The 12,651-nt window shown below is 35.8% G+C and overlaps 1 protein-coding gene across 1 annotated transcript in view; it reads right to left on the bottom strand.

Annotated features, from left to right (window-relative positions):
* The window catches only part of ATRX (ATRX chromatin remodeler), a 256,653-nt gene that overhangs the window by 79,365 nt on the left and 164,637 nt on the right, over nt 1-12,651 (bottom strand). Inside the window, exons 23-26 of the mRNA XM_004715899.4 lie at nt 7,636-7,766; nt 5,943-6,031; nt 5,664-5,833; nt 934-1,087 (exon numbers count right to left, since the gene is read on the bottom strand). Coding sequence (XP_004715956.2) covers nt 934-1,087; nt 5,664-5,833; nt 5,943-6,031; nt 7,636-7,766 — 544 coding nt within the window. The remainder of the gene's footprint in view (nt 1-933; nt 1,088-5,663; nt 5,834-5,942; nt 6,032-7,635; nt 7,767-12,651) is intronic.

Below are 12,651 nucleotides of genomic sequence, written 5' to 3'. Positions count from 1 at the left end.
CCTGAGCCCTTGATAGTTTATAAATGGGTATTTTGTCATATCTTGCCCTGTCCGACGTCTCCCTTATTATGAGAAATGTCAATCAGTATACAACGGATTATGAGAAGTGTGCTTCTTTTATTTCTGAAAGCTGCATTAGGTACTATGTTTCTAGAAGATTCTTCAAGACATGAAATGACTGTTAAAAACTGACCACATATGCATTTTCTATTGTATAATTTCCTGTTAGAGAACTACTGTCTCCACTTACCTATGCTTAAGATAATGGTAAGTAAAAGCACTGACTTATAGTGCTAAATTTAAATGACTGAAGCCTAAGCCTTGATCCTTCAATAGTTTATCTTTCCCAGAATAAAAAAGTCCCACTCAACTAATACTAAATAAAAATTAAGATGTTAACAGTTTCTGTACTTGGAAAACACAAACTCTTAATATTACTAATTACTTCAGTACAATTAATCCACATTCTAACTACTATTTTGAAGAAAGGCTAGACTGAAAGGGATCCACTAGATTTAGGAATTCGACGATCACTTAAGGAAAGGAATTTCAATCAAGTGGCTGGATAGAATAAACACTGAATGGTCTGGAAACAATCAGGAAGATGGAGAAGTATGAGAGGGGTTAAAAAGTTTGTGGAAACTTTTCAGTATCTTTCAATTCCAATTTTCCACAAGCTTTTTAAAGTATAGATATTCATTAGATGCTTGAGTCAAGGAAATAAGTTTAAGCTGCAATAACTGGAAAGTGAAAACATCATTGAAAAAATAACCTAAATAATTAGTCAATATTAGTGGCTTTAAAGACAGCTGCTTGTATTACCTATCCCTATTCTAGCCAAGTAACTGCATCTTTTAAAAGTTAAAAAACAACTGTTTAACAGAAAGGTTATTCAAGGGTTCATTAATATAATAAAAATAGAAAGCAGCTTACACTTTATCTCCAATTTCCTCTGCCATTCGGAGAATTTCGAAGAGAAGTACCATTTTCCCAGAGTGCTCTAAGACCTCAGCATCAGCATCGGTAACAAAATCTTTGTACCAGTCAGGGGCTGGGCTGCTTGGATTAGAAGAGGAAGCAGCTTTACCTAAAAAAAAAAAAAAAGCAACATAATTAAGTAGGTAAGTATGGAAAGAAACTGAAAGACTCCAAGAATGCAAGACTAAAAGAAGGACCAAAAGAAACAGAAATAGACCAACTAAGGAAAAACCAAATCATGGGGATAGGGAGGGGTTGTGGTGTGTATGTATACATACATATACATGTACAAACATATAACAGAAAGGAAAGAGGCCCTTGGAATAAAGAAATGAGGGAGGGAAGAAAGAAAAAGAGGGAGAGTAGAGAGTAAAGACAGAGAGACAAAGACAGATCCACATTAACTTGGTTGACAAATCTACTGGATTGGGAGGCAGGAAACATCTACATTATGGAAAACCCCAAAATTTTAATTTTGAAATCAAATAATTTTTAGCTTTATCCCATAAAATTTCAATGTAAAAATTTTAAGAACACAAAGCAGTCTAAAGGATCTAAATATAAACAGAATAAAAATAACAAACTAAACATACTGAAAATTTAGAGTTCAAATACTTTGTTTCAAATATTTATCGATGTAAGGAATTCTGTATTTGAATATATCTAAGTATTCAGAAAAATTAACATAATGAGCAGTCGTGCTGCCAGTCATCTTCAACAAAGTTTAACACTGCTAGATGTTTCTACTGGAGCTGAAGCTTAATGCATTCCTATCTAGTCCCATGCTCTTCTTTTCCTCCCTCCTTTACATGAGGTAACGAACTCCCTAAATTATGTATTTACCATTTCTGTGCTTTCTCCACACATTTTACACAAGTGTGTCCCTAAATAGAATGTTATTTTTGCATGTTTTAAACTAAATATAAACGGTACCATACTGCTTACATATGACTGTCCCGGATTTGTTTCTCTAGTCTACCCAGACTGACACATGAGGCTTTCTGCTTCCATCAAGATTTACAGCCTCAGAAATCCAAAGGGGCAGTTCTACTGTGTCCTACATGGCCACAATGAGTCGGACTTGACTTGATGGCAGCGAGTTTGGTTTGGAGTGTTTGGATAAAGATTGTGAACATTTTTTCATACGTTTGTTGGTTGCCTGTATCGTCTTTGGTGAAGATTATCAGTACCCATTTAAAAATGTGATTACTTATATTTTTCTTGACTAATCTCAACTTGTATTTGTTGAGATTTTGTGTTAAACCTTTTTATAAACTGAAACGATTAGTCTCTGGTCCAATATATCATCACCAAAATTTACCCCCAGTCTATGGGCTTTCTATTCTTATGATGAAATCTTTAAGGATGTCATAGTCATCTAATTTGTTGTCTGTATGTTTTCAGTTATGCTTGATAGTGTATTTATGTCATACATCCTTTTAAAAACCATTTTAACATATAACATATCACACAATTCAATGGTTTATATATATTAAAGAGTTGTAGATCACTACAATCAATTTTAGAACATTTTCTATAGTCATTATCAGCTGCCTCTGCCCCCACCCTCTATTCATAACCCTGCAAACCCCAAAATCACTGCCATCAGTCAATGCTAACTCATAGTGGCCCCTCTGTGGGTTCCCAAGACTGTAACTGGTAATAGGAGTAGAAAGCCCAATCTTTCTCCCATGGAGCTGCTAATAGTTTCAAACTGCCAACCATGCACATCACAGCCCAACATATAACCACTACACCACCAGGGATCCTGTCACAACCATGAGAAACCATTATTTATGTCAAGTATTCTTAAAAAACGAATTGTCATTGAGTTGACACATAGCAACCCTGTAAGAGTGGAACTCTCCCTGTGAGCTTCAAAGGCTAAAAATCTTTACACGAACACAGTTTTCTCCTTCTCTGGGGAAGCAGCCTTTTTCTTAAAGTGTTGTGGTTAGTAGGCCAACACACACCCTACTATCCCATCAAGAGTCCTAATGTCATGTACTGTCAAGGGCCATCAAGTTGGTTCCGACTCATAGTGACCCTATGTACAACAACAACAACAACAACAAAGCATTTCCCAGGCCTGCGCCATCCTCACAATTGCTGTTATATTTAAACCCACGGTTTCAATTATTGTGTGAATACAACTTTCCGAGGGTTTTCCTCTTTTTCCACTGCTCCTCCACTTTACTAAGCATGATGTGCTTCTCTGGGGACTGATCTCTCCTGACTATATGTCCAATGAGCATGAGACAAAGTCTCTCCTCCATCCTTCCCTCCAAGGAGTATTCTGGTTGTACTTGTTCTTTTGGCAATCCATGGTACTTTCATATTTACCATCAACACCATAGTTCAAGTACAGCAATTTTCTTCAGGCTGTTACACAATGTCTAACTTTCCTAAGCATGGGAGAACACTGAAAATCCCATGGCTTGGGTCAGGTGCACTTTAGTCCTCAAAGTAACATCCTTGCTTTTCAACACTTTAAAGAGGTCTCGTGCAGCAGATTCACTTAATACAATGCATCATTTGATCTCATGACTGCTGCTTCCATAAACCTGCACTTTGGACTCTAGCAAGATGAAATCTGTGACAATCATTGCTCCAGTTCTGAAGATTCTGGTTTTCATTACATTGAATTATAATCTATACTGAAGGCTTCAATTTTTTATCTTCATCAAGTGCTTTTAGTCCTTCTCATTTTCCATAAACAAGTTTCTATCATCTGCATATCACAGGTTGTAAATAAGCCTTCCTGTAATAGTAATGCAGCATTTTTCTTCATATAATTTAGCTTCTATGATTATTTGTTGAGCATAAAGACTGAATAAGTATGGTGAAAGGATACAAACCTGACACATATCTTTCCTGATTTTATTGCCTTGTTTTGGCTGCACAACAACCTCTTGCTCCATGAACAAATTCTGCATGAGCACAATGAGGTGCTGTGAACTTCTCATTCTTCTCAAGGATATTTTAAGAATGGGTCCATAAAAGGGTCAAACTACGAGATGTTACGTTCTAATCTAAGTACAGTTGTTAAAATCCACCTTACAAAGCTCTTTTATATTTAGGCTGTTGGCTTTCCTAGCTTATATGCCTTGAGGCTCATCATACACGGCGGCTCTGCAAATCAATTTTGGGCTACCATGATCACCCATAACTTTCCACAAACTGGGTATTAATGATTCAGACACTGGTATCCTTCCCTTTTCCAGGTTTGGATCTTATTACTAGCTATCTTTTGACCACATAACCTGATGTGCTTCTTCCGTGTTGGCTTAGCTGACTCACTGAGATGGCTGCTAGCTTTGAGACAAACCTTCAAGATTCTAGATCTTATTGTTCATGATCTGGTTTCTTCACTACACTTTCCTGTAGCACCCATGTCTTCAGTATTTCTTCATAAGGATGAGTACCATGTAGTATGAAATAACTGTTCTTGTATTAGGGGCTACAATCAACTGATTATATAAACATCATTTCTGTAAGTCTCTGGTTCAATTTTAGGGCTATCACTGTCATTTTATTATACTATATCATAAATTATCACCATGGGCTTTAAAATAACTCTACTTACACTAACATTATTTTAGGCAATGCTAAGGCATGGTTGAGCACAGAATCTCATACCTATGTTGTTCTGTTTGCACAACAGCCTCTTGATCCAAGATCAACTTGATACAAGTTTCGAAACAGCATAAAGAAGTGTTCTGGAATTACCATTCTTCTCCAGGCTATCCACTTGAATGCCTTTGCATAGTCAATTAAACACAAGTGAACAGCTATCTGGTATTCTCTATTTTAGCTAACATCCATCTGACATCAACAATGATATTCCTTGTTCTATGTCCTTTTCAGAATCCAGACTGAACCTCTGTCAATGTACTGCTACAACTGTTGTTGGATGATATGAAGCAAAATTTTACTGGCATGTTATATTAATGATTTCTATAATTTGAGCATCTGTTGGATCACCGTTTTTTGGAATTAGTATAAATGAATCTCTAATAGTCAGTTGGCCAACTTGTTGAGTTGCAAATTTCCTGGCATAAATGAGTGAGTGAGTGCTTCCAGTGCTCATTCAAACATTTAAAGTGGTAGTCCATCAATTCTTGGAGCCTTGCTTTAAGCTAATGGCTTCAGTGCAGCTTGGCCATCTTCGTTCAGTGCCATTGGTTCTTGTTCATATGCTACCTTTTGAAATGGTTAACTGGCGATTAGTTTGGGGTTTTGTTCCAGGGGGTACAGTTATTCTGTACATTCATTCTATCATCTTTTGATGCTTCCTGTATCATTCAATATTCTGCAATGCAAAGTTTCATGACCTTCACTTATAAAAAATAAAGACATTAACAACATTGCAAAGCTGTTCCAAAAATTAATTTAGCTAACATATGCAATGAAAACAATACATAGTTAAAGTATATACATGTAAATAAATAGTACCATTTCCATTTATCTATCCTCCTCAAATATCAGGAAGCATAAAATTTTTTACCTATAATTGAATACTCATATTTTTTCCAATTATGTGTACCTGATTATCCTAGAGTCTTACAGACAATGAGGAAGAAATTCCTTTAAGCTAACTAATAATAAATGACTGATAAGACACAAATAATATGATAATGTCTGAACCAATGTTCCATGATACAGGCACCATTCATTAGACTTACTTTCGTCCAACTTTAAAGAAACTGAGGGGTTGGTTCCTGTTTCATCCACATTTCCTTCACCACCACCTCGAGATCTTGAATTCCACACTTTAATCACTTCAACATCATTATCACTGCCACTTCCACTTGAACTATCTTTTTTCCCTTTTTTCCCCTTTGTTTTCTTTTTCCTAAAAAAATTGAGACTTTTATAAAAGCACAGTAAAAATACAACTGCCATTTACTAGGGGGACAATCAGCAAGTAAGGATTTTAAATGTGTCAAATTAATTCAATTTACTTTGTATAATCATCAGAGCTTAAACTCATCGAAGTTTCATCCGAATCTGAAGCTATGAATTCATCCATACTGTCTTCATCAAAATATCCCTAGGAGAAAAAGATGAAGGCTTTAATAATTTATTTTAACTTATGTTGGAAGCCTAATATATTTAAATTTTAATTTATATTCAATTTTATTAGAAATTATACTGATATGCTTATTTCACTTACAAAATAAATTAATTAGCATGAGATAAGGACTAAAGGAATAACACAGACTACCATAGAAAAAAGACATGACAGGATAATTAAACATAGTGTGAGATTCTGTATTAAATTATTAAACAGAAAATGGGCCCTATTAGGAAAATTAATGAAATCCAAATAAATTATGCTGTTAATCATAATTTTAAAATGTTAATTTCCTAATTTTATCATTTTAATTATTGCTTTACAAAATATTAACACTAGAAACTAGCTAGGTGAGTACTATATGAGACCTCCGAACTATTTTAACACATTTCTATTAGGCTAAAATATTTTTTTAATCTAATAGGTCCAGTAAAAGATTAAATGTAGTACTTCTTTTAAAATCATAATACATTAAGATATACAAAAACTAATTAAAAATAAAGTGAGTTATTGTATCACAAAACAATTTGAATATACTGAAACTCTTATCCAATTGTTATTCTGCTTCTAACAGATAACTTTTAGACAATTTCAGGTGCAGTACCCTAGATTACTTGCTATGGCTTTTCTAGACCTAGTCTTTGTAACTTCTACCAAATGACTAAGTGAAAATGTGCAAATAAGGTGTATGGAACTCTAAAGTGATCGGTCAGTTTTGCCATCTTGATAGATATAAAATGAACCATCTGAAACACAGAAATGGGGGATCTCACTATCATCAAGGAAGAACAAAGCAATAGAGAGAGGTGTGGAAATAGAACCAATGGCCATAGCACAAGTAGTGGTGAGATTTCTGGCCCATGGAATAAATAAAGCTGAGTGGTTCAGGTAGGGGCTCACTTTTTATTATAGTCCTTTCTTGGCATTTAACAGCAGTGATAAAGGAGCTTTGCAACAATGACCAAAGGACAACAAGAGAGCAAGGAGCTGCTTGGGTGAGAGGCTAAGGATCAGAGAAGGGCATGCCTGTAGGGCAGGGGTCCTCAAACTATGGCCCGTGGGCCACATGCAGCCCACTGAGGACATTTATCTGGCCTGCCGGGTGTTTTTGCCACCGCTCCCTGTCCTACTTCAAAATAAGATATGTGCAGTGTGCATAGGAATTTGTTCATAGTTCTTTTTTTTAAACTATAGTCCGGCCCTGCAACGGTCTGAGGGACAGTGAACTGACCCCGTTTAAAAAGTTTGAGCATCCCTGTTGTAGGATGTGCTGAGCAGAGAACTGCAGAATAAAGAACTGTAATCCAAATATTTCTCATCCTGAATTGTAAACTGTTAGCTTCCCTTATATGAACCCCATAAGCATGCACATTGTCTGATTTTGATGTGGCCATTACAAAAGATGATCAAACCCAGCAGAGAAGTAGAATGGCTTGGAGAGACAGTTGGCGTTGAAATAAAATAAAGGTTGGAGGGTGAAGGCAGCATTATCTCTCGAAGGGTTTGCCAATGGGCTATTAGGGAATTTGATTGTTCTCCACCTGCCTCACATCCTTTTTGTATTAAGTTATTTGACTTACCTTATTCTCTTTGCTGATGTAATCTAGCTGCAAACACCATGGATGAGTCCAGATTCTACTTAACATCTGAAAATCTTGAAAAAGTTTTGCACCAGCCTTTCCTCTTCCACCTTCATTGCTATTGCCAACACCTAATGAAAATTAAAAAGGTAAGTTAGATATGAGAATGCTCATTTAATGTTTCTAAATTAGGGTTCTAAATTTCCTATTTGCCATTGATGTCTTTGGGAGTACAGAGAAAATTATAAAGCCTCTTTCTTAATGTTTTTAACAAAAAAGAAATGGGATTATAAATGAATTAATTCTATAGAAACTGCTACTAAAATGAAAACAAATTTGCAATATAGTAATGTAACACACAACTACAAGATTCTATTTCAACTCACAGTAACTCTGCAAGGCCAAAGTATAAAAGTGGTAGCAACAGCAATACCTATACATTTTTATGACAAAAATAATTTAGAGATATTGGAAGCAATAGGAATATGGAAAAATATTTTATTCCTGTTGTTAACAAACACAGGTAGTATGAATAGTTCCATGGTTTAGTTTCTGTAGTCATAATGGGGGGTGAGGGATGGAGATGATACATTTTAGTGAGTGTGTAAAATTTAAGATCTAATTTTTTCTTATCCAGTTTCATATAAATTCTGTCCATTGACCCCAAATTTATTCTATTTTATATAAAGCATCTCTACTTATGAACTATTTTAGCACAACTCTCACCAACTATTCTTAGAACCAAAATGAGTTTTTCAATTTAAAATACAAATATCAACTTTCTTCTGTGCAGAATAATTTCAACACAATTTTATTAAAATATAAAAAGGAAATGGATGCTTTATAAAATCCTTGACAGCATAAAATGTTAAAGAACAAAACTAATTTTAAGAAACAAAACCAAAACTTAAGCAGTTTCCTATCCAGATTTTAAAAATACATGTTAAGCAATAATTAGCAAGTCACAAAATAAGTAACAATAAAAAAATGAGTAAGGACATGAAGCACAAATTAAAACTACGTAATTATTTAATGGTGATTCTTTTGCATGATACAGGTATTCTATTGATTAATAACAGAAAAAATATTGTTATGAAAAGGAACTATCTAATTTCTTGGTATACAATTGCTCACAGCCCCTTTATAATCCTTTTTGTTTCTGTAAGGTCAGTACTCTTTCATTCAATAGTAATCTTAAACTTCCTTAATCAGTCAGTCTAAAAGTCTGTCAATTTCATTGATCTTTTCAATGAATCAACTTGAGGGTTTTAATGATTTCCTCTCCTTTTTGATCTCTTATATAAAATTTTGCTCCAGTTTTTATTATTTCCTTCCTTTTGCTTTCTAGGGGTTAACGCTGATCTTTGAAGTATCTCAAGATGAAAGGTCAGGTAGTTGAAAAATTTCTCCTCTTTTAATAAATATTTTCAAATTCCCTTTTGACTTCATCTTTGACAAATTGTTTATAAAAATTTTGTTAAATTTACATGTATTTCTGGTTTTCTAAAATTATGCTTTATTGGTTCTTGATTTAACTTTAATGTAGTTGAAAAACAGGCAAGCAATTAAAATAGTATCTGGGATTACAAGGACCTACATGTGACCTCCTCCCAAGGGGATGGAAAACAGAAAAGTGGGTGAAAGGAGACATCAGACAGGGCAAGATATGACAAAATAAAAATTTATAAATTATCAAGGGTTCATGAGGGAGGAGGGAGCGGGAAGTGACGGGGGGAAATGAGGACTTGATGCCGGGGGCTTAAGTGGAGAACAAATGTTTTGAGAATGATGAGGGCAATGAATGTATAAATGTGCTTTACACAACTGATGTATGGATTGTGATAAGAGTTGTATGAGCCCCTAATAAAACGATTAAAAAACTAGTATCTGGGATCTTAAAGGCTTATACTCAAACAAGCAAAATCGAAGTGAGGCGTCATGAAGAAAGACACCAGCCTGTATAATTCAAAAATGAAATCCAAATACTGTATGATGAAGCGAAAAGTTATCGGAGCTTAAATTGTCAACACACTATGTATGATAGTGGAAGCCCCAAATCCACCTTCAGAGTATCTAACTAAATTAAACCTCTGGCAGATCCTCTCTGCCCATAGGCGTAGGACCTGAACAATTTTACTATCAGACAGATTACTGTAAACTTGATTAAGGTGGATCAAATTATGGTATAACTGGCCGGTCAACCTACCTCTTGACCTAACCTAAATTTGCTCTAGGCTTAAATATTTCGCATTTGTTCCATTAGGAAATTTCTTCTCCGACTTTTAAAATATTGTTGTGAAAAATAAAATAAAATATTGTTGTGATCTTTTCTTTCTTACATTTTATTTTTATTATTATGTTCATATTACTGTTATTACTACATTGTTTTTTATTATTTATGTTAGGTTTCCCACTCTATGAAACACAGAAGGAATGGATGAATAGAGACAATAACTGATGCAATAATTTATCAGGGTTTGTGGGGGGAGAAGAGGGTGGGAGAGCAAGCAATGAATGCAAGGAGGAGGAGAGAGCACTAGAACTGATTGTTGATCATATACATACAGCTATCTAAAAGGGACTTAACAATGGACAAGTATTTTCTTATCAAGAAAACTACTAAAAAAAAAATCCAAAGTTGATCAATGCCTACCATGTATGAAGGAGGAGGTATTTGATTAGGGGGCATTGAATTCATGTTAATGGTGTTGGAATAATCTAGAAAAGGATATCAATAATAGTTGTACAACGAGAGTAATCAATGGAACTAAAATATACATGTAGAAGGGGTTGAATTGGAGGATTTTTGTTGTGTATATTTTTGCCATGATTTAGAACAATAAATTAATAATTACACTAATTATCACTACAACGGAGAAAATGTGTTAAAATTGATTGTGGTAATGACTGTACAGCTCTCCATGATATGATTGAACTATTCAATTGTATGATATGTGGAAGAAGTGTCAATAAAACTATTATAAAAAAGAACAGGCTTTTTATAATTTTGTTTTTTTTAATTAGAGGTTTTTTTCTGGTCTAACGTGTGGTTTTTCTTGAATGTTCCATGTGGCTTGAGGTTAAGATATAATCCATCATTGTTGGATGGAGAATTTTATAGAGGTTTGTTAGTTTTGGAGGGGTTTTGAACAATAAGAGGACACACCTTACAGAAAAACCAATGTGAAATGAATCAATAACCTAAATGTGAAAAGGAAAATTGTAAAATTCTGAGAAGAAAATGTATGAGCAGACATCCTAGCTCTTATCACCACCATCCCAAATTAGTCCTAACTAAAGTTTTTCTGAAGTGCAAGTAAAAATTGAACGTAAAGAGATTCCAGATTTAAAATATCATTAAGCCATCAGCAGAAGGCAACTGCATATTTGATCTGGAGTAACCAATCTTTATCCCAGGCTAAAAAAGATACCACATGTAATATTCCACAGAATATTAGAAACATTCCGACTAAGTACTTGAATGCACAAGGAAGGAAGGTATCATGACAGCACCAAGAGAGAGAATACAGAGCAGAAAGAGATGCATAAGGACTTCAGATTCGCGGATAACCAGACAACATTGTAGCTGTTTATTGTATTTAAGAAACGAAAAGAAAATATAACTGAGTCCCTCAGTTTCCCCTTCGCACTCCTATACAACTCAGTCTTAGGCAAGCACTAATATATTTTTCTGTATACAAGAGTTGGTAGAAGAGAATTGCTACTAAGGTTCCTTTTCATACAGACACAAGTTTATTCCAAATAAAACATCTTTGAGGCATGTGTGCAATCAACTGCAGATCAGTAAGTAATCTGAGTAATACATTTGTCACAGTGTTGTTAGGGTACCGCTTATTTTTTATTTTTAAATTATTTTATTGGGGGCTCATACAACTCATAACAATCCATCCATCCATCCATTGTGTCAAGCACATTCGTACATTTGTTACCATCATCATTCTCAAAACATTTGCTTTCTCATCCCCTGCTGGTGGACCTGTAGGTATGTACAGGCACTATAGAAATCGATTTGTCGATTTCTAAAATAGATGGCAATTGAGCTACCATACCACACAGCAATCCCCCAACTGGGCACATACCCAGAAGAGGCAAGAAACAAACCACAGCCAGACATCTGTGCTCCAATGTTCATCCTGGCACAGTTCACAATTGCAAGGAGTTGGAAACAACCCAAATTTCTGCAATGGACGAATGGATTAAAAAACTGTGGCACATACATACAATGGAGTACAATGCATGCCTAAAAATCAGTGATGAACACATGAAGCACATTGCCTCACACGAAGAATTGAAGGAAATTATGCTAACTGAAGTAAGCCAAGTGCAAAAGGACAAGTACAACATGAGTCCTCTGAGGTGTAAGTTTATAAAAAAAAGAAGAAATGCGAAAGGCGCACAGGAAAAAGCTACTTTATACAAACATTCCAGGGGCGAGGTCCAGGTAGTATGGCAGGGACCAGACCAAATCCAGGGGTCCATATGATAGCCAACTAAAATGGGGAGGGGGGGATAGAAATATGTAGCGGGCACTAACACACTGAATGGAGAGGCGTATTGTTTATTTATATCTCTACAGGGAAAGAGGGACCAGACTTATATATGGAGTTCTGGGATGCAAACGCAGCATGGCTGCATGGAGAGGGGAGCCAGTGGAGAGGCCTGAGGGCTCGGCACCAATCCCAGCTACATGGACAACTGCCCTCCCCCCAGAATAATTTACTTTAGAGGACAGCACTGAAGCTGCAGCTCAGGGAGAGGGACATGTCTGATCAGAGCACACGGGAGCAGATGAAGGGGGAGGAGAGAGTGGAGCTTATCCTGGCCACCAAACCTGGAGGACGATATCCGCGCTCTAGACAGCGAATGCACAGAGTGGACCATATGGCTGATCCCACTGAGGCACGATGCCCCTCGCTGACCCATGGCCCTACGGGGGACCACACTGGAGACAGTGTCGAGATTGGCCCAGTCTGACCCCACCCTACCGAGGCAAAA

The sequence above is a fragment of the Echinops telfairi genome, unplaced genomic scaffold (assembly GCF_000313985.2).
Source record: "Echinops telfairi isolate 266 unplaced genomic scaffold, ASM31398v2 ScPeMD7_34;HRSCAF=130, whole genome shotgun sequence".
NCBI classification, from domain to species: domain Eukaryota; kingdom Metazoa; phylum Chordata; class Mammalia; order Afrosoricida; family Tenrecidae; genus Echinops; species Echinops telfairi.
This window is presented reverse-complemented; position numbering and strand designations above follow the sequence as displayed.